Source organism: Protopterus annectens, chromosome 2.part0, assembly GCF_019279795.1.
Source record: "Protopterus annectens isolate FY-2018-M chromosome 2.part0, PAN1.0, whole genome shotgun sequence".
Taxonomy (NCBI): Eukaryota; Metazoa; Chordata; order Ceratodontiformes; family Protopteridae; genus Protopterus; species Protopterus annectens.
The window spans coordinates 1,963,307,750-1,963,333,181 of NC_056728.1; the positions used below are offsets into that span (position 1 = coordinate 1,963,307,750).

At 38.9% G+C, this 25,432-nt stretch overlaps 1 protein-coding gene across 1 annotated transcript in view; it reads right to left on the minus strand.

Annotated features, from left to right (window-relative positions):
- The window catches only part of CCN6 (cellular communication network factor 6), a 174,386-nt gene extending 160,893 nt beyond the window's left edge, over nucleotides 1–13,493 (minus strand). Inside the window, exon 1 of the mRNA XM_044061906.1 lies at nucleotides 13,378–13,493. Within this exon, the coding sequence (XP_043917841.1) occupies nucleotides 13,378–13,425 (48 nt within the window). The 5' untranslated portion in view covers nucleotides 13,426–13,493. The remainder of the gene's footprint in view (nucleotides 1–13,377) is intronic.
- Between the last annotated feature and the right edge of the window lie 11,939 nt (nucleotides 13,494–25,432).

Sequence of the window (25,432 nt, forward strand, 5' to 3'; positions counted from 1 at the left end):
TTCTGAGTGCACAGCAAGGGAACGGGTTCCTTTGCTAAATAACATAGATATAGTTCTAAGTGCACAGCAAGGGAGCGGGATCCTTATCTAAATAACATGGATATAGTTCTGAGTGCACAGCAAGGGAGCGGGATCCTTCTCTAAATAACATGGATATAGTTCTGAGTGCACAGCAATGGAACGGGATCCTTTGGTAAATAACATGGATGTAGTTCTGAGTGCACAGCAAGGGAACGGGATCCTTTGCTAAATAACATGGATACAGTTCTGAGTGCACAGCAAGGGAACGGGATCCTTTGCTAAATAACATGGATATAGTTCTGAGTGCACAGCAAGGGAACATCATCCTTCTCTAAATAACATGGATATAGTTCTGAGTGCACAGCAAGGGAACGAGATCCTTTGCTAAATAACATGGATATAGTTCTGAGTGCACAGCAAGGGAACGGGATCCTTTGCTAAATAACATGGATATAGTTCTGAGTGCACAGCAAGGGAACGGGATCCTTTGCTAAATAACATGAATATAGTTCTGAGTGCACAGCAAGGGAATGGGATCCCTCGCTAAATAACATGGATATAGTTCTGAGTGCACAGCAAGGGAACGGGATCCTTCTCTAAATAACATGGATATAGTTCTGAGTGCACAGCAAGGGAACATCATCCTTCTCTAAATAACATGGATATAGTTCTGAGTGCACAGCAAGGGAACGAGATCCTTTGCTAAAGAACATGGATATAGTTCTGAGTGCACAGCAAGGGAATGGGATCCTTTGCTAAATAACATGGATATAGTTCTGAGTGCACAGCAAGGGATCGGGATCTTTCTCTAAATAACATGGATATAGTTCTGACTGCACAGCAAGGGAACGGGATCCTTGTCTAAATAACATGTATATAGTTCTGAGTGCACAGCAAGGGAACGGGATCCTTTGCTAAATAACATGGATATAGTTCTGAGTGCACAGCAAGGGAATGGGATCCTTTGCTTATTAACATGGATATAGTTCTGAGTGCACAGCAAGGGAACGGGATCCTTTTCTAAATAACATGGATATAGTTCTGAGTGCACAGCAAGGGAACGGGATCCTTTGCTAAATAACATGGATATAGTTCTGAGTGCACAGGAAGGGAATGGGATCCTTCGCTAAATAACATGGATATAGTTCTGAGTGCACAGCAAGGGAACGGGATCCTTCGCTAAATAACATGGATATAGTTCTGAGTGCACAGCAAGGGAACGGGATCCTTCTCTAAATAACATGGATATAGTTCTGAGTGCACATCAAGGGAACGGGATCCTTCGCTAAATAACATGGATATAGTTCTGAGTGCACAGCAAGGGAATGGTATCCTTTGCTAAATAACATGGATATAGTTCTGAGTGCACAGCAAGGGAACGGGATCCTTTTCTAAATAACATGGATATAGTTCTGAGTGCACAGCAAGGGAACGGGATCCTTCTCTGAATAACATGGATATAGTTCTGAGTGCACAGCAATGGAACAAGATCCTTTGCTGAATAACATGGATATAGTTCTGAGTGCACAGCAAGCTAACGGTATCCTTCTCTAAATAACATGGATATAGTTCTGAGTGCACAGCAAGGGAACGGGATCCTTTGCTAAATAACATGGATATAGTGCCACCACTTCTAACTGACCAGAATTTTCTTCCAGCTCTACCTCACTGAAGGGTTTATTGTACTGATGTGTGAAATGGCTTCCATTTTGCCATCCAGATACAACATCTTGACTTCCCACTCCCTCTTTATCAATGTAGTCAGGCTGGGGTTGCTAACTCTCCTTTTATAGAGTTCTAGGAAGTGAGTAAGGTCTTTACCTAAGATCACATCTTGAGATAAGTCAGGGGCAATCCATACAAAAAGCTTATTTATGTCAAGAGCAGTGTGCAATTTCATTTCTGCTAGAGAATGTTCTTTCATCTGCATGCACACACAACTTGTTTGGTAAAGTCCTTTTGGTGTTCTGGTAGCAGTATTTTACTCACCACAGTTAACATGCTGCCTGAATCTAACAGTGCCTGTACTGGTATTCCCTCCAGTCTGCCTTCAAATGTTATCAGTTTTTAGATAAATAACTCACAAATAGATTCTTTCTTTTGATAATATACTAATTTCTTTGAATGAAAAATATTAGTGCACTACCACACTGCATAGGTTCACTGGTCAAATGACAATTTTGAGAAAAACAACCAAGTTGATTACACATAAAATGTTTTAATTAGCTTGTTTTATGTTCATTTCCAAATTGTCTGGTCTTCATTTTTACAGTTTTTAGGAGATTTTCCATTCCCAACTCTTAACTTAACATTAGCCTTATTATCCTTCTTGGGTAAGTGAGGCTGCCATCTTCTGTCAAGGAGAAAGTGATAATCCAGTGGCTAACATGTCTTTCAACTAATTCAATGAGGTGGTCCTCAGCGCTGGGCATTCCTGGTGACACCCACTGTCTTGTAGCATACAGAGAGGCTCTTAAGAACTGGTCAATCCTTTGAAATGTTAGGAGAAGGACTTGTACATAATCATTTGTATTAATTTACTATTGGAAGGAGCTGGCCTTAACAATTTATATGCTTTATTGATGCAGGCACCTCCACAAAAAATTAGAAACTCCTACAAGTGGATTCTGGATTTCTTGCAGAAATTTACACCTTTTCTTGCAGGTCTAATATACTCTTCTTCAACAGCTGGGGAGGTACTACTGAAAGGGTGTCTGTCCATACTGCTTTTATGTTCACTGTTAAGATGGGGAACCAATGCTTACATGGTGCCTGTTCGTGTGTTTATATTCTTATTACTAGGATCTGAGAGTACTACTGACAGGATGTCTCTCTATGGTGATTTCGTGTTCATTGCTGGGTTGGAAGAGGTGCTGCTGAAAGGGTGCCTATCTATGCTGCTTTTATGTTCACTGCTGAGTTGAGGGAGGTACTGCTGAGGGAGTACCTGTTTATTCTACTTTTATGCTCATTGCTGGGATGGGGGAGTACTCCTGCCATGGTGCCTATCCATGTAGACATTACAAAAGTGGACAAACGTTTCAGTAAATCCAACAAACTTCATACAGAGTGTAAATTAATGGCAAGAAATCACTGGAACCAAGGCAGAACTTCCAATTTAAGAAATATGCAAATAAAACACACAAGTTTAAAAACTTTCACCCAGAGGGCTTTCTCAGACATATATGAATACAGTTAAAGAACCTTAAGTTTACATAGTGAAATAAAAGCACAGGATTAAAGCAATTAAAACACATGACTAAAGCCAATTCAAACACAATCATACTTCTCTTTCAATAAGGGCTTTAAAGAAATATAGCTATTAAGACCAGATGAATGTGGGCTTTAAAAACATAATATCAACTTCAATTCAACAGTTACTGTCTTAAGTACTAAATCTCCCCCTCTCATATGTTCAAACAACATCTCCAGTATTACAAATTTAAAATTATGGTGAATGCCCTTTTTATTTTTCTTTTTATAAAGAGTATTAGTATCTACTTTCCTATTCATTTCTGAGATGTGGCTGCATAGACGATCTTTGAATCTTTGGTTTGTTTTGCCTACGTAAAATGAACTACACTGGTCACTAGTTGTTAGGCATATTAAATTCCTGCTATTAGAGTTTTCATATGCTTTCAGCTCTATCTCCCACTTATTTACAAGGTGAATGAAAGTTTTTCTAGTATTAATATGTATATAGAAGTTGCAGCTACTACATTTAAAAGTGCCTCTCTTTATTGAATTAGTGGTAAAACAAGTATTGGGTTGTTCCTTATAACACAATAGACTCTTCAAGGTAGTGTTCTTTTCATGTGAGAACTTAGGTTGATCAGTAATAAAACTTCCTTAACTGAGGAATGCCTGAAGGATTATGCCAGTGCCTATGTAAAACTTCCTTAACAGCTACAGTATTCTTATTATAAGTCAGAATGCATCTTGTATGGTCTTTAATACTTCTCACTCATTTAGTTGTCTGTTGTGCAGAAAAAATAGGCTTGCAACCACAGTGCAATTACTGAATTTCACTACTTCTTCCAATTGTTAATCTTTCTTTGAAGCATTTTAATTATGTATTTAACTATTTTCTTTTTCTGTATGCTGTTGTACTATCTGAAACATGTAATCTTTCTCATTTGGAACTTTTCTCCCTAGGTCTCTTGATAAAAAGGAATGTTCTTTGGCCCAGTCAGACTTTCCTGATAAACAAATGCATATATATGAATTAAATAAATAACTATGTGGGAGTTCATCTCATCAGCAAAGCACATATGCAAGTTTCCCACATAGATTCTAAAGAGTGTCTCACATGACTCTGGCTGCGGAAGCTGTACTGCGTAGTCCAAATCCTGTTCAGTAGAGAAGATAGTGTGAATGATACTGATTGTGGTTCTCCCACAACAAATGTCCAAAATGAGGAACCGAGGTTAAAGAGAAACTAAACAGAATGTTAAGGGATGGTAGGAGGAGCTTTTATGTCATTGCCATACTACCTGGGTGGGTGCTGTCCTCACTGCTGTGCCAGGAGGGTTTTTTGGAACTATTGGTGCTTGAATGACAATAAGCCTGTAAAATGTCCATACAAAATCCCACGGCCAGACAAAGAGGATTCATTAGCTGCATTGTTTATGTCATGGTCAGGTACACCATGCACATTCAAGCAGTTCTGTAGGAGTATTGCTGTGAGTAGTACTAGATAACATACAACAGGCTACAATCCATGGGACTGATTGTTCACTCTATTTGGCCACTGTAACATGGAACAGGAGCCACGAATAGTTGTTCCGTGGAGCAGAGGCATCCACTATGTGACAGGGTGCCATTTTTATTTCAACAAAACAGTCTAATGAAGTCGGGTGACACTAAAGTTCTCACTGTCTTTTTAACACTAGTTATAGTTTATTTCTCCTAATAAATTAAAGGGGGTTGTTGCTAAACAGTTCTGTTCACGTATTAATTAATGCATATTACTTGCTAGCTTAAAGTTTCTTGAAGTTATAGTTTTATGTATTCAGTCTCACCTGTGGTGCATGACGTTCAGTAATTCAGGTCTGCCTGTTGGAGTTTTCCAGTGTGCCAGCAAGAAAAGTCTTAGAAATACAACTATTGTTATACTTCAGTACTGTCTTAGAGGATTTAATGGATTATGCATCAGCTATGGTTTAAATTTATTTTATTAAATTCTGTTAACTAGATAGCTTGTTTGATCCACTGCAGACCATTTCAGTGGACTACCGGTAAAACAAAAAATTACAATATATAAACTGCAGACAAATAAATATAACATATGGTACATACAAAATACCAGTCATTATACATCACACACAAACACACACACACACACACACACACACACACACACACACACACACACACACACACACATATCCATCCATCCATCCATCCATCCATAACCCCTTTTTTCCCATTTTCCACATGGGGTTGGGATGTCACTTCAACAGCGACAATCACCTAGATCCAAGGTTTACACTGCCAGATGACTAGCCCTGCAGCTGTAGTTTACACACACACACACACACACACACACACACACACACACACACACACACACACACACACACACACACACACACACACTCACACTCACACATATGGCCAATTTAGAATGTCCAATCCATCTACTGTATATCTTTGGAATGTGGGAGGAAATCAGAGCACCCAGAGGAAACCCATGTGAACACAGGGAGGACATGCAGACTCCACACAGAAGACACCACAGCCAAGAATTAAACCAGGGAGCCTCTTGCTCTGAGGCGACATTGCACACTCCCCCCATAACAGATGGTAATAGATGGATAAAGAAAACAGGAAGAATTTAGCTGACTGAACACAGATGTGGTAGCAGTGAAAAAATAGAGAGGTTTAACTACATAGGCAGAGCAGACAGAGGAATATGTAACAAACTATTACCAGGACAAGCTCCTGGATTATTTAATTTAATACAACAGAAGAAAAATGATCACTTTAAAATATACATCAGAGTAAATTTAAAAGTAGCTAGACAGGTGGAAAAAGATCCTATATTGTTTAACTGCAGCATCTTATGATCTTCTTGGTTACCTTAACTCATAAGCTTGTTATTTCATTGTGCACTCTGAATCTACAAACCAATAAATAGCTACCACCACCCAAGAAGTACTGTGAAGTAAACAAACCGAGGACAAAATATAAAGTTAAACATCCTCTTCTATTAAAGATATGTATTAAGGCTTGAATAAATAAAGTTATTTGTTTTGGCCTTTTAGATTAGCATTCTTCTAACAATACATGCCTTAAATAAATACAAGCATTTTTGTAGTTAAACTCTCCCTTCCTGTCAACCACAAGCCCAACTTAAATTATAACTCTTAGCACTCTCACCTCTTTTCTCCTGCTGTCCCTCTCTGTTCTGTTCTGCCTATCTCCCTATACCACATACCATTTTCTTTGAATATTTCACCCTGATTCTATTTCCTTTACTTACTTCTAGTTGCCTTATGCATTGTCCTTTATTTTTTTCTATGACCCCATTGATACTAACTCCTTCCATCTTTTTGCAATATCCTTTTTAACCACCCTGCCATTAGTAGCATCTCCCTCCTTTCTTTTGTCCTCCATGTCCCATACTTTCCACAGTCTCTGAATAAACACAGCACCCATGTCTCTTTTAGCTCTCTGTTACACAACTTGTTCCATATTACTTTCATTGTCTGTCATTGTTTCTGCAACACTTTACATCCCCCACCACATATGTCTATTGTCTGCTTTTTCCTCTTCTCTACACCTCCTGCACTTTGGATTTTCCCACTGGTCCACCTCTGCTAATACCTTTCAAGTCATCTACCATCTACATAACAACTGTATATGCTGCTCTCTCATGGCTCTGGTGCTTTTAAATACTTCACCATCTTTCATGAATTCCAGTGTCCACCCATAGCACTTAACTGAAGAAAGCATTTTTTCCACAGTTAAGTTGTCTAAGGATTGTTGAGGGAAAAAGTGTTTTTATGATTCAAAATGGAGTATGATTGGAATCCATCTTCATTCAAAATGGAGTCTACAATGTGTACTACAGTTAAGTTTAATTTCTTCAAGCTTACATAGCAGTTCCTGTACTTGATGTGTTTATTGCAGTAATAAAGAAATGTGTTTGTTTTCATGATCAAGGATATGATGAATGGGTCTGAGAATGTATTTTCAGCATTAACTGTTCTACTGTGTTGCTTCTTTCATAACATTAGTTTTCATGATTTGGTAACATTTGATTTTGTTGCACAATGTATTTTATTATAAATATCAGTGTTCTCCCTTTGGGGAGATCCAAGCAAATTTATTTGGTGTTGAATCTTGAGTTTTGTGCTTTTCTTTTACATCATAAAAGCAGTAAAGAAAGCAATCCATCACTGATTTCCAAAATAATGAAGTGTGTGGGACAATGAGTTAGTAGCATATAAAATGGAAGACTGTCAATGGAGCATGCATGGACTGTAATGGATTGTGGCAAATAAATCATACATTCTCTGCTACAAGCCATACCCTTTACTTATATATCTATGTATTTAGTAATCTGATCTACCAATGAGAAAAGAAGGTCCTGCAAATAGTAAGGGTACAGGTAGCAGGATGTGTTGTGTATACTGACACTATTACCTTTAATAGAAAATGGAGCTGCTTCGTCTAACATACATAAAGGAATGACGCAAGTGGTGCTCTTAACAAAAAATGCAAAGCTGTATGGGATATTATGCTGAAAGTTGTTAATGGAACAGAGGAGATGAGAGGAGAGGCGAGGAAAGTTAAGGAAATAGTGAAGGAAAAGATTATTTTCAGTGATGTGGCTTATCTCTTTCTGATATACAAAGTGAAATTTAAAACATCACAGAGACAATTGTGATGATTTTGTAACCAATGATCAACTGTAAAGAATTCAGTGGAAGAACTCATGACACTCCTGTCTTAATCACAATAAATAACAACATCTTAATATTCTGTATACATACCAGTACAAATATGATTTATGAAAATCTTATAAATTAAATTATTTATTATTTCTAAATTCACTTTCCAGAGCTCTGTGTTTTAATTAACAATATTAATTAAGAATGCATTTTAAGAACTCACTTTTCTAAATGTGTTTGGTGATGATTTTAGTTAAAATAATAGTTGTTGGAACACTGAAAAAGCTAATACAAAACATAAAAAAGTGACTTACTCTTTACTAATGTCGTTTCTCTGACATTCCTGCACATATTGACTGAATACGTCATCTGTTCTCTATTGTATTGTAGTGCATAGAGTAGCATGATTACTCTCAAAAAGTAGTTAAATAATATCCTGGTTAAACTCTACTATAGGGTGAGACCTGACGTTAACAATGCTTAGAGCCTTGTTAAGCATTCCCTAGGCACTGTTAACATTCAGTCTACACTAAAAGCAAACAGCAATGAGCAAAGAACAGCAGCATGGCAGGAAATGGCTTAATTTCAACTTCTTTTTCTGCCTGCTGTCAGCTGAAGTACATCAAGTACTTTGGTTAAAACTGCTTCCCTTTCACAGGGAATACGTAAAGATGTTAACCACTCTCACACTGCTTTACTGGCTTTCAAAGTTGGTACAGCACATAGTGTTTTTTAAAATCTTTTAATTAATCTAATTTTTCACTACCTAGTAGTACACAGAGAAGATAAAGTAACAAGCACTACAAAGAATTATGACTGGATCTCCAGTCATATCAAAAAATGGCATGCTCTTGGCATGGATGCCAGTCCATGTCTTGAGTACACATTATGCTTGTTACAATCAGTGCCCCGACAGTAATCCTCTGTGTTATAAACCATTCCATTCTTAGTGTTTGGAAGATGTGTGTAAAGTCTAAAAAAGCCGTGCCAGCTGTTATATACAAACCTTTTGGCCTGTTGTTATCCAGAGCACCTGTGATAAGTAGCTCTACAATTACCTGTGCCTTTTTATCTGCAATACCTCATTTATTCCGTTATGATTACTATTTTGGTTATGACATTGAAAATACCATTCTTGCGATCTCTGATACCATTTCGACAAGGGCTATCATATAATTTTTCTCTTTTTAGACTTTTGGTGCAGTAATCCAGTCCATCATTATCAAATACCTTTCTATTCTGGTAGTTGCACCCATGCACTAGACCCAGAAATCAACTCTAGCTCTAGTTTTCTTATTTACTGCACTTTTGCCCATTGTCTTCCCCCCTTCCCCCCCCACACACTGTAATCTTCCTCTGTTTAGATCACGTCCCCTTTTGCTGCTCTTTGTTACTCCCAAATACACTAACAAATCGTGGTTTAAACTTAATTCTTTCTTTTGTGTCTCTTCGCCCCTGCTGCCTGATGACCATCAGACCTTCTTTCAGTCAGTAAGTCCATTCATTCCCATCACCCAGCAAGCGCCAGCTGAAAGAGATCATTATTTAGGTGGTCATCAAAGGTGGTTCAAGCATTTTTCATTTTATTTTTTCTCCCTTTTCTAAACATGTCTGGCAAGGTGCCAGAGGGGAGTCATGTGATGAGCAGTCAGCAAAGGGCATCTCCTTACTTCTGCAAGAGATGTCCTCATCACACAACCCTGCCCCTCACCTGCAGCATGAGCAATGATCTCTCTAGTTTCCACCATGGACAACACACTGCCCATTGTGTCCTCAAGTGTGTGCAAACCTCTCTCTCCCCCTGAAGAGGCAAGCAAGCCATATTGCTTCAGTGCTTCTCCCCTCTGCCTGGTGCCCCCAATGCTAATACTACTAATTTAACCAATGTCACCTAGGTTGTAGTCAGGGCCCCATCCCACTGTGCCATGGAAACAAGCTGGTAGTCAGGGCTTCATCCCACTGTGCCATGGAAACAAGCTGCTTTACCTCTAATATTTGCTATTTCAATTATTGCCTTGTTGTTACTGCCAGTGAATATAATTACTTAGCTTTAGTATTCTAATATTCTCTTGTTTTATTCTCACTTGCATCTTGTATATTTGGCTTGCTGTCTGCCTTGAATTTTTAACTGCATTATATATTTAATCTACTTTATATGCAGTTTCCAGTGTAGTCTTATTCTGTGCCTCTTTTGTTTTTGTGTATTTTACAAAATGAGATTTTTTTCAGGTAATGTACAAAACTCTTACTTATTGTACTTTTGTTTTGCTAGACCTTTTCTCCTTTGAGACTCCACTATAAAGGGGCTCTGCTCAGTTAGGCTTACCCAGTCAGTGTAATGCAGGATGTAAGAAAAAGATTCTATTACGATGGAAAAGAGAAAATGTGGGAACTGCTAGCTTGATCTATGAGTTAGGCTTTGAAAGCAAACCATCCTGCAGATCTGGGTTTGAATGGTTCAGCCTTAACTCATTAAGTTAGTGAGTTATTTGTTGCTACTGAATGTTCCTTACAAAAAGGCATTCAAGCCTGATATAGTTTTTACTTTAATTCATAAATAAAAATAAAGCAATATGTGGGATTATTCCATCAACACTGATGTATTGTTACCAAATCAGGAAATGAAAAATTATATCTTGAAAAAAAGACTACCTCCAATAAAATAAACTACAGAGGTTGAGAGATGAACACATGAATGACAGAAACAGCAATCATTGGACTGGTGTTTATTATCTCATATTTAATTAATTAATTTTTGGACACTCACTTCATACTACTCAGAGTAGTGGGAAAACTGGATGCTATGCTAACACTCAACATTTGTAAGGCAGAGAATAAATCCTGGCCAGGTGTCAATCTAGCACCAGATGTACACACTTGTGCAAGAGTGATCTCACACACACACACACACACACACACACACACACACACACACACACACACACACACACACACACACACACACACACACACACATCTATGGGCAATTTAGAGGCAGACTGATTCATCTCTTGGAATATTTTTAGGAACAAATTATTGCCGTTGGTAAAAACTCAGGTAGACACATGGAGGGCATGTACACTGCATGCATTAGAAATCCCTGCTGGGAATTGAACCACAGAATCTAGTGCTGGAGACAGCAGTGCTAACTGCTGCAGCACTTTGCCACCTACTCTTACCTTAAATCTGCGGAGAGACATAGAACATGGAGACAGGATAAAAAACCTTGAATGGCAAATGCACTCTACTGTACAGTAAACAATCAATTAAGTTGTGGCTTAATTATTGCAGGTGCTGAGCTAACATTTTTCGAGCATTGTATTATTGTATATGTGTGAATTTATTAATATCTGAATATTCAAAAGTGAATAAAAATTGTAAACACACACACATGCGCAAACACACACATACATGCACACAATATTGTCTTTGTAGTCTTCAAGAGTATTTAATTATAGAAAATGCTTACTTTACATTACGTTGCTTACTTTACATTAATTTGGTAGGTTAATATTGTGGTTCTTTTTATATTTGGTGATGCAGTAGACTGTTTCTTGTAGAAATTCAGAAACAAGTCAGAAAAGTTTCAATATATGTGTGTGTGTGTATGTGTGTGTGTGTGTGTATGTGTGTGTGTGTGTGTGTGTGTGTGTGTGTGTGTGTGTGTGTGTGTGTGTGTATATATATATATATATATATATATATATATATATATATATATATATATATATATATATTTATATGTGTGTGTGTGTGCCTGTGTGTGTGTGTATATATATATATATATATATATATATATATATATATATATATATATAAGTTCGAATTTGTAAAAGTTTGAGCGTTTGAATGGAAATTTTCATAAGTAGAGGTTTCCATTTTGTTCAATGGGATGCGATCTCGGAGTTGGTATATTTAAGTAGCGGGGGGTGTGGGGGTGCAGGGGGCTTCCCTCCTGCTTAAAACAGTTTATTTTGTTTTCCGTTATTTATTTAGTTTTTATCCATAGTCGAAGTTTTGTAACTTCGAACATAATGGTTTGAATATTACGTGTTCAAAGTTATAAGACTTTGACTATGTGATATAGATCCTCTACTGAATGCCCGTTTCACCGAAAGTGAAATGGGCGAGCACACTTTTGCAAAAGTCCTTTGTCACCGAAAAAGCACTTTTGCGACAGTGTGCTAAAAAAAAAAAAAAAAAAAAAGAAAGTGGGGAAATGGCTGTTGTTGAGATTGTAGCACAAATGGGAATAAGGGAATGTTCCCTTTTCCCCACTGTAGTGCGATCTCAGAGTGAGAATATAAAAGTAGGGGGTGTGGGGAGCTGGGGTGCAGTGGGCCTTGCCTCTCTGCGTAAACATGATTTCTGTGGGTTTTTTTTAATTTTGTTAATTTTTTAGCACACTGTTGTAAAAGTGCTATTTCGATGAAAAAGCACTTTTGTGAAAGTGTGCTCGCCCATTTCGCTTTTGATGAAACGGGCATTTGATAGAATGTCCTAGATGCATATATATATATATATATATATATATATATATATATATATATATATATATATGTATTTAAAATGATTACAGATACCTGCAAGTCAATCTTAACCAGATGTACTTTTGCAATGGCATAGTTTTCCCTCCAGCTGCCTGTGATTACAGTTTTGATGATGTGATGACTGGCACATGGCTGTGAAGTTTCATACTAATGCTTACTGAAATTCTACTAGCAGAGCCCAGATGAAAATCACTCAAATGCTGTCTTAAAAGGTCAGGCAGGTGATGATAAAAATGTAAAGCTTCCCTGCAAAAGTTCCAGAGAAGATTTAATAACTTACTGGTACACATAACTCCCAATATCCTTTATATAGGCCAGATAAAGGCCCTGCTGTGTTCCTTGTCACATGGTCATCCAGAATAATTTTGTAATTGATTTTGCATAAATAATAAGGATGGCAAAGTAACTTGGCTAGCAGTGCTGTTTAGGCATACCTGTTGTAGATTCAGAATTAAGAAAAATATTCTTATTTCTTTTCAGACATTTACATTAAAAAATATTTACAGCATCTTTAGCTTTGTTTAATAAGTTCACTTGTCACAGCTATTAAATATTCTTCACAAGTACTGTTTCACACTTATATAAGTAAATTCAAGGTATAATCCACATATAAACAGAACTATTACCTGTAAAAAAATATTATTGCATTATAACATCACAAACATCTATGCATTAAAACAGACATAAAAAATCAAGAATCTTCTTAATGCATCAATTGTATGTGTTGATAAATTAAAGTTATTAAAAATGCATTGCACGTTTGCAAACTGTGTTTCCTCATAAAAACATTTAGCTGTCAGTAAAAAATACAAAAGCCTGTTTGTTGACTTACAGACAGACTGTACTACATGAGACATTAAAACATCTGATTTACATTAAGATGAAATTTGCTGTTAAAAGAAGCTTACCTGGTGAGCGTGGCAGAAAAAGAAAGCCCAGAATAGCAATCCGTGCATGTTAATGTGTACAGCAGCACAGTAACTATGAAGAAACGAAACAGACAAGTGTTTGTGAGTGGGGACGAGGCAAGAGGTGGAGCAGGAAGACAGAAAAAGAGAGGAAGGGGTGAAATGCATACACACACACACACACACACACACACAAATACCAAATAGGAGGTGAAAGTACATGATGTCAGTTTCACTGGATGCTGGAAACGTACAAAGGTTCCATCTGTCTAGGTTTCTGGCCCAGCCTATAACAAACACACATTTAGAAACCTGAAATAGTTGACATCAGACATCATTTGCTTGCAGTTAACTTTCTTGCCCCTCTCTATTAGCCTTATATCATGCCACAAACATACATTATTCTGCATTATACAATTAATATTGAGTTCTTATTAGGTACAAACAAAATCTACCATTTCATAAGCAAGAAATTCATTTAGACACTTTGGCAGTGGACAATGTTGTATTATATTTTACATCAGAATCTTTTGATTCAGCCTAATGTATGTGTTTGTTTTTTTTAAATGACAGCAAAAAATGGCATGAATAAGAAAAAGATCCAAACTACTCTGAAATCCAGAGTTAAGAAAGAACTTTTGTGGGCCAAATAGTGTTTTATAATAGACTGATTCGGGGAAGGACCACCTACTTAGTGGTTCAATCATTTTCATCACTAATCAGTAGGACATAGGTTTATGGCTTGCATGTATTAAATGTGCAGCATTTGGAATCCAAGCCCAAACATATTATTAATAGAAAGTACATTTTGTGAGTAGTAAAGTTTATATTCTTACACCTGAGAGGTAAAAATATAACATACAAAACAGCTATGACAATTGGGTTGAATCTTTTGCATTGTTAAGGTAATAAAAGTCAAAAGGCAAAAACCTCAAAAAAAATGGAAAACACAGAAAGTAAGTAGTGTGAGTGTCATTCTCATCTCTGGGTAAAAGTACATACCAAGGAAAAATAATGCTGCAACATTATAGACATATACGGTAAAAAGGTCATTACAGCTATCCTAGAAAAAAATACTTAAAACCTAACTATTAAATGTCATCTTTTAGCAAAAGTATGGAACTATCAGAAGTTTTAAACATTTTAAACACGCTACACAACTGTTAATTATAACTTAACTAAGATAAATGTATAAAAAGCCACACATTATTTTATAAAATAGATAATTCAGGTCTACAAACTAAAGCTAGCATCAAAAGCTATAACCCCAGAAATGAAAAAAGTGGCAGTGGCCTTCACAAAAAAGGCTAAAGAATGACAACAGTTCTACTGCAAGCATTCGAGTCCCAAGCACTCAAAAGCCGCTGTCTTGAAGCCTGGGTCTCTAGCATGTTGTAGGCCTTGTGGCCTGCTGCTCACACTCAAACTCAAATGTTGCTTCAAGCAAGCAGCTCCCACAGTTACCCAAAATGTGCTATTTGTGTTCGAGCAAAGTAAGTTTTGCAGCCATGGGGACAGAACTGGAGGGGGTTTTAGTTAGGGAGTGGGAGGGGAATTTCAGGGTTAGGAAACAGGAATGGAATTTTAATGTTAGGGAGTGGGAAGAGAGTTTTAAGTTTAGTGAGTGACAGGGGAATTTACACTTAAGGAGGCGGTTGGATTTTAGGATTAGGGAGTGAGGTCGGACTTTAAGGTTTGGGAGTGAGAAGAGAGTTTTATGGTAAAGGAGTGAAGACTCAGTTTGGGAACTGGGTTGGAGTTTTAAGCTTTAGAATTAGAGTTCTGTTAGGGCTATATATTGTTTATAGGATCAGATGTTGGGAGAGCTTCTTAGAAATGGGAGATTAGGCTAGTTGGAGTTTGAGTATCTGATTTTTTGAGCAAATGGCAGTGAGCAAATGTGTAATGAGCTGCCTAGTATGAGAACACCTGTATTAAACCCATGAAACCAGTGAAGTTCACAGGTAAGGCATTCATACCAATAAGTAATCTAGTAAACCTTTATCAGTTTAAGTAAAGGTGCATCAGGCTTTTATGAGTGCATCATTCAAACAGTGGTGTTCAGGTCCATTTTGTAAAACTTGTAGTGTAGCATGCTTAAGCTGAGCAGGCAAAGAATGCATGTTTGTTCAGATTTGGAGGGGGTGTTTAAAAGAACACAGTTCTGTTTTGCCCTTGAGCTCCTTAGACCCTAGGAGAGGATTGAAGTCCCTAGCAGTTGCAGTGTACACCCCTTTTAAACATGAAACAGAAACCTTGCTTTGTGCCCCGAGGAAGCAATTTGTTGAGAGTGTTGTGGTATACCTGTTCCTAATAACATATAAGTGATGATAAATGTACTGCCCTAGTTTTACTACTAAAAAATTGGAACAGACTTTAAAGAATGCCATGTACACTGCTCTCATCAGGAAACAAAAAAAAAAAACCAATGATGTTGGACTTTTATGGCCTTTTGTTAGAAATAGAGAAGCCTAGTGTCAGTTACTAATGAAATCATAAGAGCTGCACTTGTTGCAGGTCAGTGTTCCTGGTCTGTGGCTGAATATGTCTTGAATACAGGGGGTTATTCTTTTCAAACAGTAGTTTTACATTCACTGTCTTGTTTTAAGAGCTAGGTTTTCTTCCTACTCTTAGACTGGCTGTTCTGTTCACAACAATTACTTTCAAGTTAAAAAAGTAATTATCGTTTAATTGGATTTTGAATCACTGATAAAGGAAACTGTTGTGGCTTTGCAAAAAAATGCCTTTTGGAATTTCCCTCTTCACAGCTGTAAATCATCTAGTGTTTCCCTTCATTTCACAGTGAACATTTGCAACCCTGAGCTGGATCAGATAGTAATGTGTATTTCATTTGTTGGTCTCAGAATATTAATTGCCATTTTAATCTTGTAGTCTTTTGCACAGAGGTTACATTTCAAGGTGTTGATTTTCTGTAGAATATTGTCCAGATCCAAAGAAAATTGCAGCTATACATGACCCTTGCTGAGACTTTGTAACACTCTTCTTTTATGTTTGGAGGGTGCATGGTTAGGATTTGGGTTAGGGTTAGGGTGGAAAGGTCAGTGTGAAAGTGGGAGTCACCTTTATTTTTGTAGAGTCACATGTTTGTAAAACTCACAGTGATTTGTGCATTTTAATACGTTAGTTGAGCTACTGATATGTCCAGTTTTATGGGGTGCATTTCCAGATGATAAATGTATTATAAGTGAACCATAACTAACAATGCATATCATATCTGAAGGGAGAGTTGTGTACAACTTCTGTTTCCCATGCTTTAAGTACCACACTAGCAAAGCTGGGGGACATCACTGTCACTATGGTAAACCCACTGATGTGCTTAAAGCACCTGTTTTGAAATGAGAAAATGTTACTTTCCAGTATAATGTTTAACACACTTTCTGTGGTTTGAATGGATGTGGGGCATTTTTTTTCTTTTTTTATATGGGGACTTAACCTATATTTTTTCTCCAATGTGTTCTGTTTTGTCATCAAGTGCATTTACTGCAGAAGGAATGGGAAGGTTATATATTTAATATATATTTATTTTGGGTTGTCTTGTACAATGCATTTTGTGCTTTTCTAACAGGATTTTTACCAACTTTGTAAGGATCTTGTTAACAGTGAGCAGTTCTTACCTGTCTGCAGGGGGATGTCTTGCGTTTTACCAATTTTCTTCAGTCCTTTGCTTTATAAAAAATATACACAAAATATACAGTATGAGGGACACATAAATAGTGCTTGTCAGAAGACCAACAGTAATTTGTCAATATAACAGCATCAAGCTTAGTGATGTCAGTCAGGTAGCTGAGAGCTGCAATAGTCCATGGTCTTTAAAGTGGGAACATTTGTATTCACCAACAGGACAATGTTTGGTTTACACACACACACACACACACACACACACACACACACACACACACACACACACACACACACACACATAGATGTGTATGTGTGTGTGTGTGTGTGTGTGTGTGTGTGTGTGTGTGTGTGTGTGTGTGTGTGTGTGTGTGTGTGTGTGTGTGTGTATAAATATTTATTTATATTTCAAGTGTCTTGCTCCAAAAAGCCATGTGTGCAAGTATTTCCATCTATTATGTGGACAGCTATGATCCAAATATACTATATTTAGCTATATTTTGTATGTTTAATAGAATAGGTTCATAGGTACAGTGGATATAAAAAGTGTTAAAATAGCAGGTTTTTGTGATATAAAAAAATTAGACCACCATAAATCATTTCAAATCTTTTCCCACATTTAATGTGACCTATAACATGTACAATTCAATTGAAAAACAAACAAATCTGTTAGGGGAAAAAATATAAAAAATAAAAAACGTACAATAATTGGTTGCATAAGTGTGCACACCCTTAAACTAATACTTTGTTGAAGCACCTTTTGATTTAATTACAACATTCAGTCTTCTTGGGTAGGAGTCCAACAGCATGGCACATCTTGACTTGGCAATATTTGCCCACTCTTCCTTGTAAAAGCACTCCAAATCTGTCAGATTGGGAGGGCATCTCTTGTGCATAGCCCTCTTCAGGTCACCCCCCCAGATTTTCTATTGGATTTAGGTCTGGGCTCTGGCTGGGCCATTCCAAAACTTTAATTTTCTTCTTGTGAAGCCATTCTTTTGTTTATTTGGATGTATGCTCTGGGTCATTGTCATGTTGAAAGGTGAAATTCCTCTTCATCTTCAGCTTTTTAGCAGACGCCTGAAGGTTTTGGGCAAAAAGTGACTGGTATTTGGAACTATTCATAATTCCCTCCACCTTGACTAAAGCCCCAGTTCCAGCTGAAGAAAAGCAACCCCAAAGCATGATACTGCCACCACCATGCTTCACCTTGGGGATGGTGTTCTTTTGTTGATGCAAAGTGTTATTTTGTACCAAACGCACCTTTTGGAATCGTGGCCAAAAATTTCAACCTTGGTCTCATCAGACCATAACGCATTTTCTCACATACTTTTGGGAGACCTGATGTATTGTTTTGCAAATTTTAGCTGCGCCTGGATGTCTTTCTGTGTAAGAAAAGGCTTCCATCTTGCAACCCTACCCCATAGTCCGGACATATGGAGAATGCGGGAGATTGTTGTCACATGTAGTACACAACCAATACTAGCCAGAAATTCCTGCAGCTCCTTCAATGTTGCTGTAGGTCTCTTGGCAGCCTCCCTGATCAGTTTTTGTCTTGTCTTTTCATCAATTTTGGGGGAACGTCCAGTTATTTGCAACATCACTGTTGTCCCATACCATCTCCACTTTTTGAGGACTGTCTTTACTCTGTTCTATGGTATATCCAATGCTGTGGAAATTCTTTTGCATCCTTCTCCTGACTGATACCTTTAAACAATGAGATCCCTTTGATGCTTTGTAAGCTCTCTGTGAACCATGGCTTTTGCTGTAGCAGGCAACTGAGTAAATGTCAGGAAAATTCTACTAGGACAGCTGGACTTTATTTGGGGTTAATCAGAGTCTCTTTAATTGATAGCAGGAGTGTACCCAAGAAGACTGAATGCTGTAATTAAATCAAAAGGTGCTTCAACAAAGTATTAGTTTAAGGGTGTGCACACTTATGCAACCAGCGTATCATACATTTTTTATTTTTTATATTTTTTCCCCAACATATTTGTTTGTTTTTCAATTGAATTGTACAGGTTATAGGTCACATTAAAGGTGGGAGAAGTTTTGAAATGATTTATTGTGGTCTCATTTTTTTTATATCACAAAAGCCTGACTCTGAACTATTCTGTTCATGTTACAAAAGAGCTTTGGATCCCTAGACCAAGTATTTCTTATGACATTTCACTTGCTGATGTGCAGTACATCCATCAGTATTGGGTTTGTAGGATGCCTTATCAGATACAGCTCGCTTGTTAGCAGTCTCTTGGATACTGAGTATAGTGACAGGGCTTTGAGTCAGTCCATGTAGGACATGCTGTTTCGGCCTTTTATCCTTTTAGTAAGATATCTATGTGGATATTCCAGTTGCTGCATGAGTCTGGACAGATACATGACAAACGGGGCACTATATTCAATGATTGATCTAATGAAGGCTGACTAATGGGGGACAATGACATCCCTAGAGCTAAACACAACCCCTTTGTTTATAAGCTGTCCAATATAGAAGGACTTTCTTACAAAACAGAGGTGCAGTAAACAGATAATATAATTTTACAAAACCAATTATTCATTTATAAGGTGGTCTAAATGGGAGAAAGGACATTTTTTGACAATGCACTACATACAAAGATCTTTCTATGTTAAGATTTTTCCTTAGTAGAGGACAGTAGAACAGTAGCACAAACAGACCAAACAATAGAACAGTAGCACAAAAAAAAAAAAATTCTGCTTTTACTGTATTTGTGTTTCTTCCTACTTTATTTTGCTTTTGCGTCATCTTAAAAATACTCAATTGTATTTATTACTGCTTGGTGTAACTCATTCTAAGCCTTTTAGTTTAAGCACTTGGGCTTCAGACCAGTTGTTTTACATTAGGAAGGTTTGTGGCATGCACTGTAGTGGCAGAACAGGTAGCTTACATCCTTCTAAGTTGGGAACTGCTGATTGAGGGCTCAGTGTCTGTTATTCTAAAAGTGTATTAATTCTGGTTTAAGCACTTGGGCTTCAGGCCAGTTATTTTACAATAAAAGGGTTCGTGGTCTGCACTCTTGTGGGAGGAGAGGCTGGACTCTGCCCTTCTGAGCTGGGAATTTCTGGTTAAAGGCTTATAGTGCCTGCATATTTGAACTGCTTCTTACTGAAATTGGTACACCTTGTTTGCTGTAGCGTAGACTAGATCCAGGCCTGCTGAATCTAGCTTTGTTTGTATAACTTGAGCACTAATCCAGGCATTCTTTAAAGTATTCAATTGTATTTACTACTATTTGGTAGTAACTTGATTAAAGTGCAGCTATCATTCTAAGTCTTTTGGATTAAGCACTTGGGCTTCAGACCAGTTGTTTTACATTAGGAAGGTTTTGGCCTGCACTGTGGTGGCAGGACAGGTAGCTTACATCCTTCTAAGTTGGGAACTGCTGATTGAGGGCTCAGTGTCTGTTATTCTAAAAGTGTATTAGTTCTGGTTTAAGCACTTGGGCTTCAGACCAGTTATTTTACATTAAGAAGGTTCGTGGTCTGCACTCTTGTGGGAGGAGAGGCTGGACTCTGCCCTTCTGAGCTGGGAATTCCTAGTTAAAGGCTTATAGTGCCTGCATATTTCAATTGTTTCTTACTGAAATTGGTACACCTTGTTTGCTGTAGCATAGACTAGATCCAGGCCTGTTGAATCTAGCTTTGTTTGTATGCTTGTTGTTTGTTTGCTTGTTATTTCCCTGAAACGCTAATACCACCTAAAACGTGGCATTTCAGCGCTTCTGTGGATCCCTAGTGATATCTGCATTGCTTACTGTACTTATTTCCTTGTTTCACTTAAAAGAAAGTTACTGTTTGTCGTCTTTGCATTTAAGTTACCTGTAACACATTGCATTTAAGTTACCTGGCACTTGCTTACTAAAGCAATTATATAAGTCAGCACTAAAAAATTAAAAGCACTACACCCTCACAAACTCCCCTTGAGTACCTTGTTCCGCATTGGCCCTTTTTTTTCAATTATAAAGGAATTCCCAATACTATTCTAGCATGTCCAAAGGTCAGTTGTCAATCTCCTCTCCGGTCCAGCTGGTGAATCTGGGAATCTTGAGGCAATGTTACAACTGCCTCATGTACACAGACAACCCTCTCCTCCTCCCAACAAATTCCAACACATGTGACAGATGCATCCATATAGCCAAACTGGAGGCTAAGCTCTCTCAACTCAGTACTGGCGTAACCAGTCAGGAGGAGAAGGAAACCACACTCACTACAATTCCAGTCTCACATAGACCTACCACGACAGCAAACCAAACACATAAACACACAAAAACATACGCAGAGGCTCTAAATAAAAATCTGCCTAAGCAGCAGAGACCTCCAAAGCAGACACCCAAGCAACTGCTACCCCAAAACAAAACACGTGCAACACATAGCTCACAAAGCCAGTGTGCCGAACAGTCACAGCCCTTAAGGCTAAACAACACATCTGATACACTTGTAATAGGTGACTCTATTGTCAGGCACACTGACATCCTGCTCACCAGGCTGAACAAGGAGAAGGTCATGGTGAGCTGCCTGTCGGGCGCTAGGATCCGCCACATAACACAAGCACTCAGGTCACTCCAAGGCAAGTACAAATATGACTCAGTCATTATCCATGCTGGTGTGAATGACCTGAGATGTACCTCCCTGGACTACATGAAAAGAGACATAGAGGAGCTCTCTGAGCATGTGGCCCAGGCCGGTATGACCCTGACCTTGAGTAGCATCTTACCCTGACCAAGAATGATGCCACAATATGAAGACAAGATGATCAATTTCAACAATTGGCTTAAGTATTGGTGTCATTCAAAGGGGATCCAATGCCTGTCAGCCTGGGATGACATGCTCAACAAGCCACGATGCTTTGCTAGGGACGGCTTGCACCTGTCACCCCTGGGCTTTCAGATATTGGCAAAGGCTCTTGCTACCCCCATAGTGCCTTTTTTAGGCAAGGCTCAAAAGACAAACCCACCTCCATAGGTATCACAAGGGATAAGAAACTAAGAGTAATGCTACTCAACGCCAGAAGTATAAACCTCAGGATGCACACACTCGAAACTCTCCTTAGCATGGAGAACATCGATATCTGTGCAGTAACAGAAACCTGGTTCAAGCCTCCCGAGAGCACCCCAGCACTACCAGGTTATACCTCATACCATGCTTTTCGGCCCCAAAACTTGGACTGAACCACAAAAGGAGGGGGAGTATCAATATTCGTCAAAGATACCCACACCTTCAGGTTGGTGGCACAGCACAAAGCATCAGAGACTATCCATGTGCAACTAACAGTGGGTAAAACTGCCTTCCCAGTTTATAGCCTGCTACAGACCACGCTCCCAAACCCAGGAACCCCACTCGGCCTTCCTGAGAACACTGGAAAATATGAAGGTCTCTCCAAACACCATTATATTGGGCGACTTCAACTACCCAAACATAGACTGGGAGCATTACTCTAGCTCCGACACCCTAGCCCAAAGGTTCCTAGAATTTATAAACTCAAATGCTATGGAACAACTTGTTACCACTCCCACAAGAGGGGAAAACATACTGGACCTGATCATCACCAACACAGGGACTCTATGCTCCAGACCAGAAGTGTATCCCTCACTGGTAAGATCAGACCATAAACTAATCTCACTGGATATTCACATCCCGACCCCACCTCCTGCCCAGAAAACCACAGTGAAAAACTTCTCTAAAGCAAATTTCACACTCCTCAAAACCGAGGTGGAATCCTTCAAAGCCCCCAGGCCTGTGGAAAATACGGCCCACACCGCAGAATCCTTTATAAATGCATTCTATGAACACCTTCAGGAATGCATGGATCATGCAATCCCAAATAAAACCAAGACCCAATCCTCCAAAGGCAGACGTCCTGTCTGGTGGACCCCAGCCATAAACAAACTATACAATAGAAGGAGGAAGCTACTAAATGATAGAGCAAAATCCCAAAAAGGGAAGGCATCTCTGATCAGTATTAGCAAAAAACTACGGGCACTCATAAAATCGTCTAAGGCCAGCTTAGAGAGAAAAATTGCACAGGACACTAAGGATAATCACAAGGCTTTCTTTAGTTATGTTAGGAACCTGGGTGGGAATTCCCAGATATGCTCAGAATTAGTCCAAAACGACAAAAAATACACCGAACCCACAGACATTGCCAACATCTTAGCTGACAGGTTCAGCGCAAACTTACCCCCCCCCCCCACTAAAAGGGCAAATATCTATCCCAGCAGAGTGCTGCCCCTGACATCTCAGATGCTCAGGTAAGAGCCGCCCTCTCCAAAGCAAAAAACACAGCATCAATGGGACCAGACGGTGTCTCGGGCTGCATCCTACATGAACTCCAAGAAGAGCTAAACCCAAACATAAAACTACTGTTCAATCTCAGCCTTACTACAGGATATGTACCCAAAGAGTGGCGTACAGCAACAGTGGTCTCTCTCCACAAAGGTGGTGCCTCAACGGATCCTGGAAACTATCGCCCCATAAGCCTGACTAGCTTGGTCTGCAAAGCTATGGAAAGGATCATCATGGACCTCATAAATAAAGATATTGGGGACCTACAGACACTGGATCCTACCCAGTTCAGCTTTGTTAAGGGCAGATCCTGCCTCTTAGACCTGGTTGATTTCTTTGAAACAGTCACCAAGGCCATTGATGAGGGGAAGGTGGTCCACACAGCCTACCTGGACCTCGAAAAAGCCTTCGATACAATACCCCACTCGGGCATTATAGATAAGCTCACCAGCTTAAATATAAACCCCTATGTCACTAGATGGGTTGCAAACTGGCTCAAGGACAGAACCCACATGGTTAAAATTGCTGGAGCCATGTCAGACTCCAAACCAGTTACAAGTGGCGTCCCACAAGGCTCAGTCCTGGGACCTCTCTTGTTCGGTATATATTTCTCAGAGGTACAGGCCAACACGGAAGGACTGTGGCTGACCAAGTTCGCAGATGACTGCAAAGTGGGTGCCATAATCGACTCTCCAGCCGACACAAGCATCCTCCAAAAGGGCCTCATAGAAACAGACAACTGGTGCCAGAGCCATGGCCTCAAGCTAAACGCCAAAAAGTGTATAGTCATCCCCTTTGGCAAAAACAAAGTGCCCACAAATTACCACATAGGTGGTAATCCATTAAGTACAGAAGAAGTAATTAGGGACCTGGGGACCCAAGTTGATAGCAGTCTCTCATATGACAACCACTTGGCCAAAGTGGTTAGAAAAACATTTTATATAGCCCACCTAATCATGAAGGGATTCACATCTAGATCAGGGGAGGTCATCGTGCCTCTTTACTCATCCCTCATCAGGCCCATAATTGAGTACAATGCCCCTTTTGAGATGTACCTTACCAGACACCTGCAGCAACTGGAAAGACCCCAAAAGTACTTCACCAAGAGGATCAAAGGGCTCAAACAGATGCCATATGCTGCCCGGTTAAAGAAACTCCAGCTCTACTCAGTGGCATACCGCCTGTTCAGGGCGATCTGTGCCTGATGTATAAAGCCATGTCCAACCCGGAATTAATGGACATGCTGCACCTCAGAAAATCCAAATCCCATCGAGCTACGCTCGAGACTTGAACCTCAGCACTGAAATAAATAGAACATGCTGGAGGGACAGATTCATAACCCAGAGGCTCCCTTCACTCTGGAATAAAATCCCAGTCCAGGTTAGGCAGAGTCCCTCATTGACTCTCTTCAAGAGGAATCTTGATGAGTGGATGGGAGATTGTAGGTTTAACCCGGGTATCACTTCTGTGTCACTGTTAGACAGAGGCACAGTATACTAACCTCGAAAAAGGGCATAGCAAAATTAATTTAAAATGGGTGGCGAAAGCCAAACACATTCTGGCTAGGCTTATAAATGCCCTAGGGCAGTTAGCCTAGTATGAACCTATGAACCTTTGAACCTATTAATTTGTTTAAAAGTTGAAGAGTTTAGTAAAAGGAGGGATTTTGCAGAAACAGCTAGCCAGTTGATTTTGTTTAAGGTTAGGCAATGAAGTATTATATAACTGGAAAAGGCAATAAATCTCATAATTTTGTTTTCCGCTTTCTATATTAATGAAGTATTGTAGGAATAGTTTAAAACTACAACAGATAAGGCATAGTCAAGCCTCAGAATTAGCACAGTAATGTCTTTAGCTTTCATTGCTAATTTTGTAAGCAAACATAAGAGCCTATAAGGAACATTGAGATGCTTTAGCACTTTATCAGCCTGCACCTCTACATATTCCTACAAGGATAAGTGCTGTTTTGGAATAAGGCCAGGTACTTTTGTTTGGTAATAAATGGTAGAAGTTTATTTCGATGGTCTGTTACTTAAATTACCAGAGATTCAGCAAGGCTGGGGTAAAGGGGACATATGCCTCAGGCGTACACTGTCAGCGGTCACAATCAGCACTG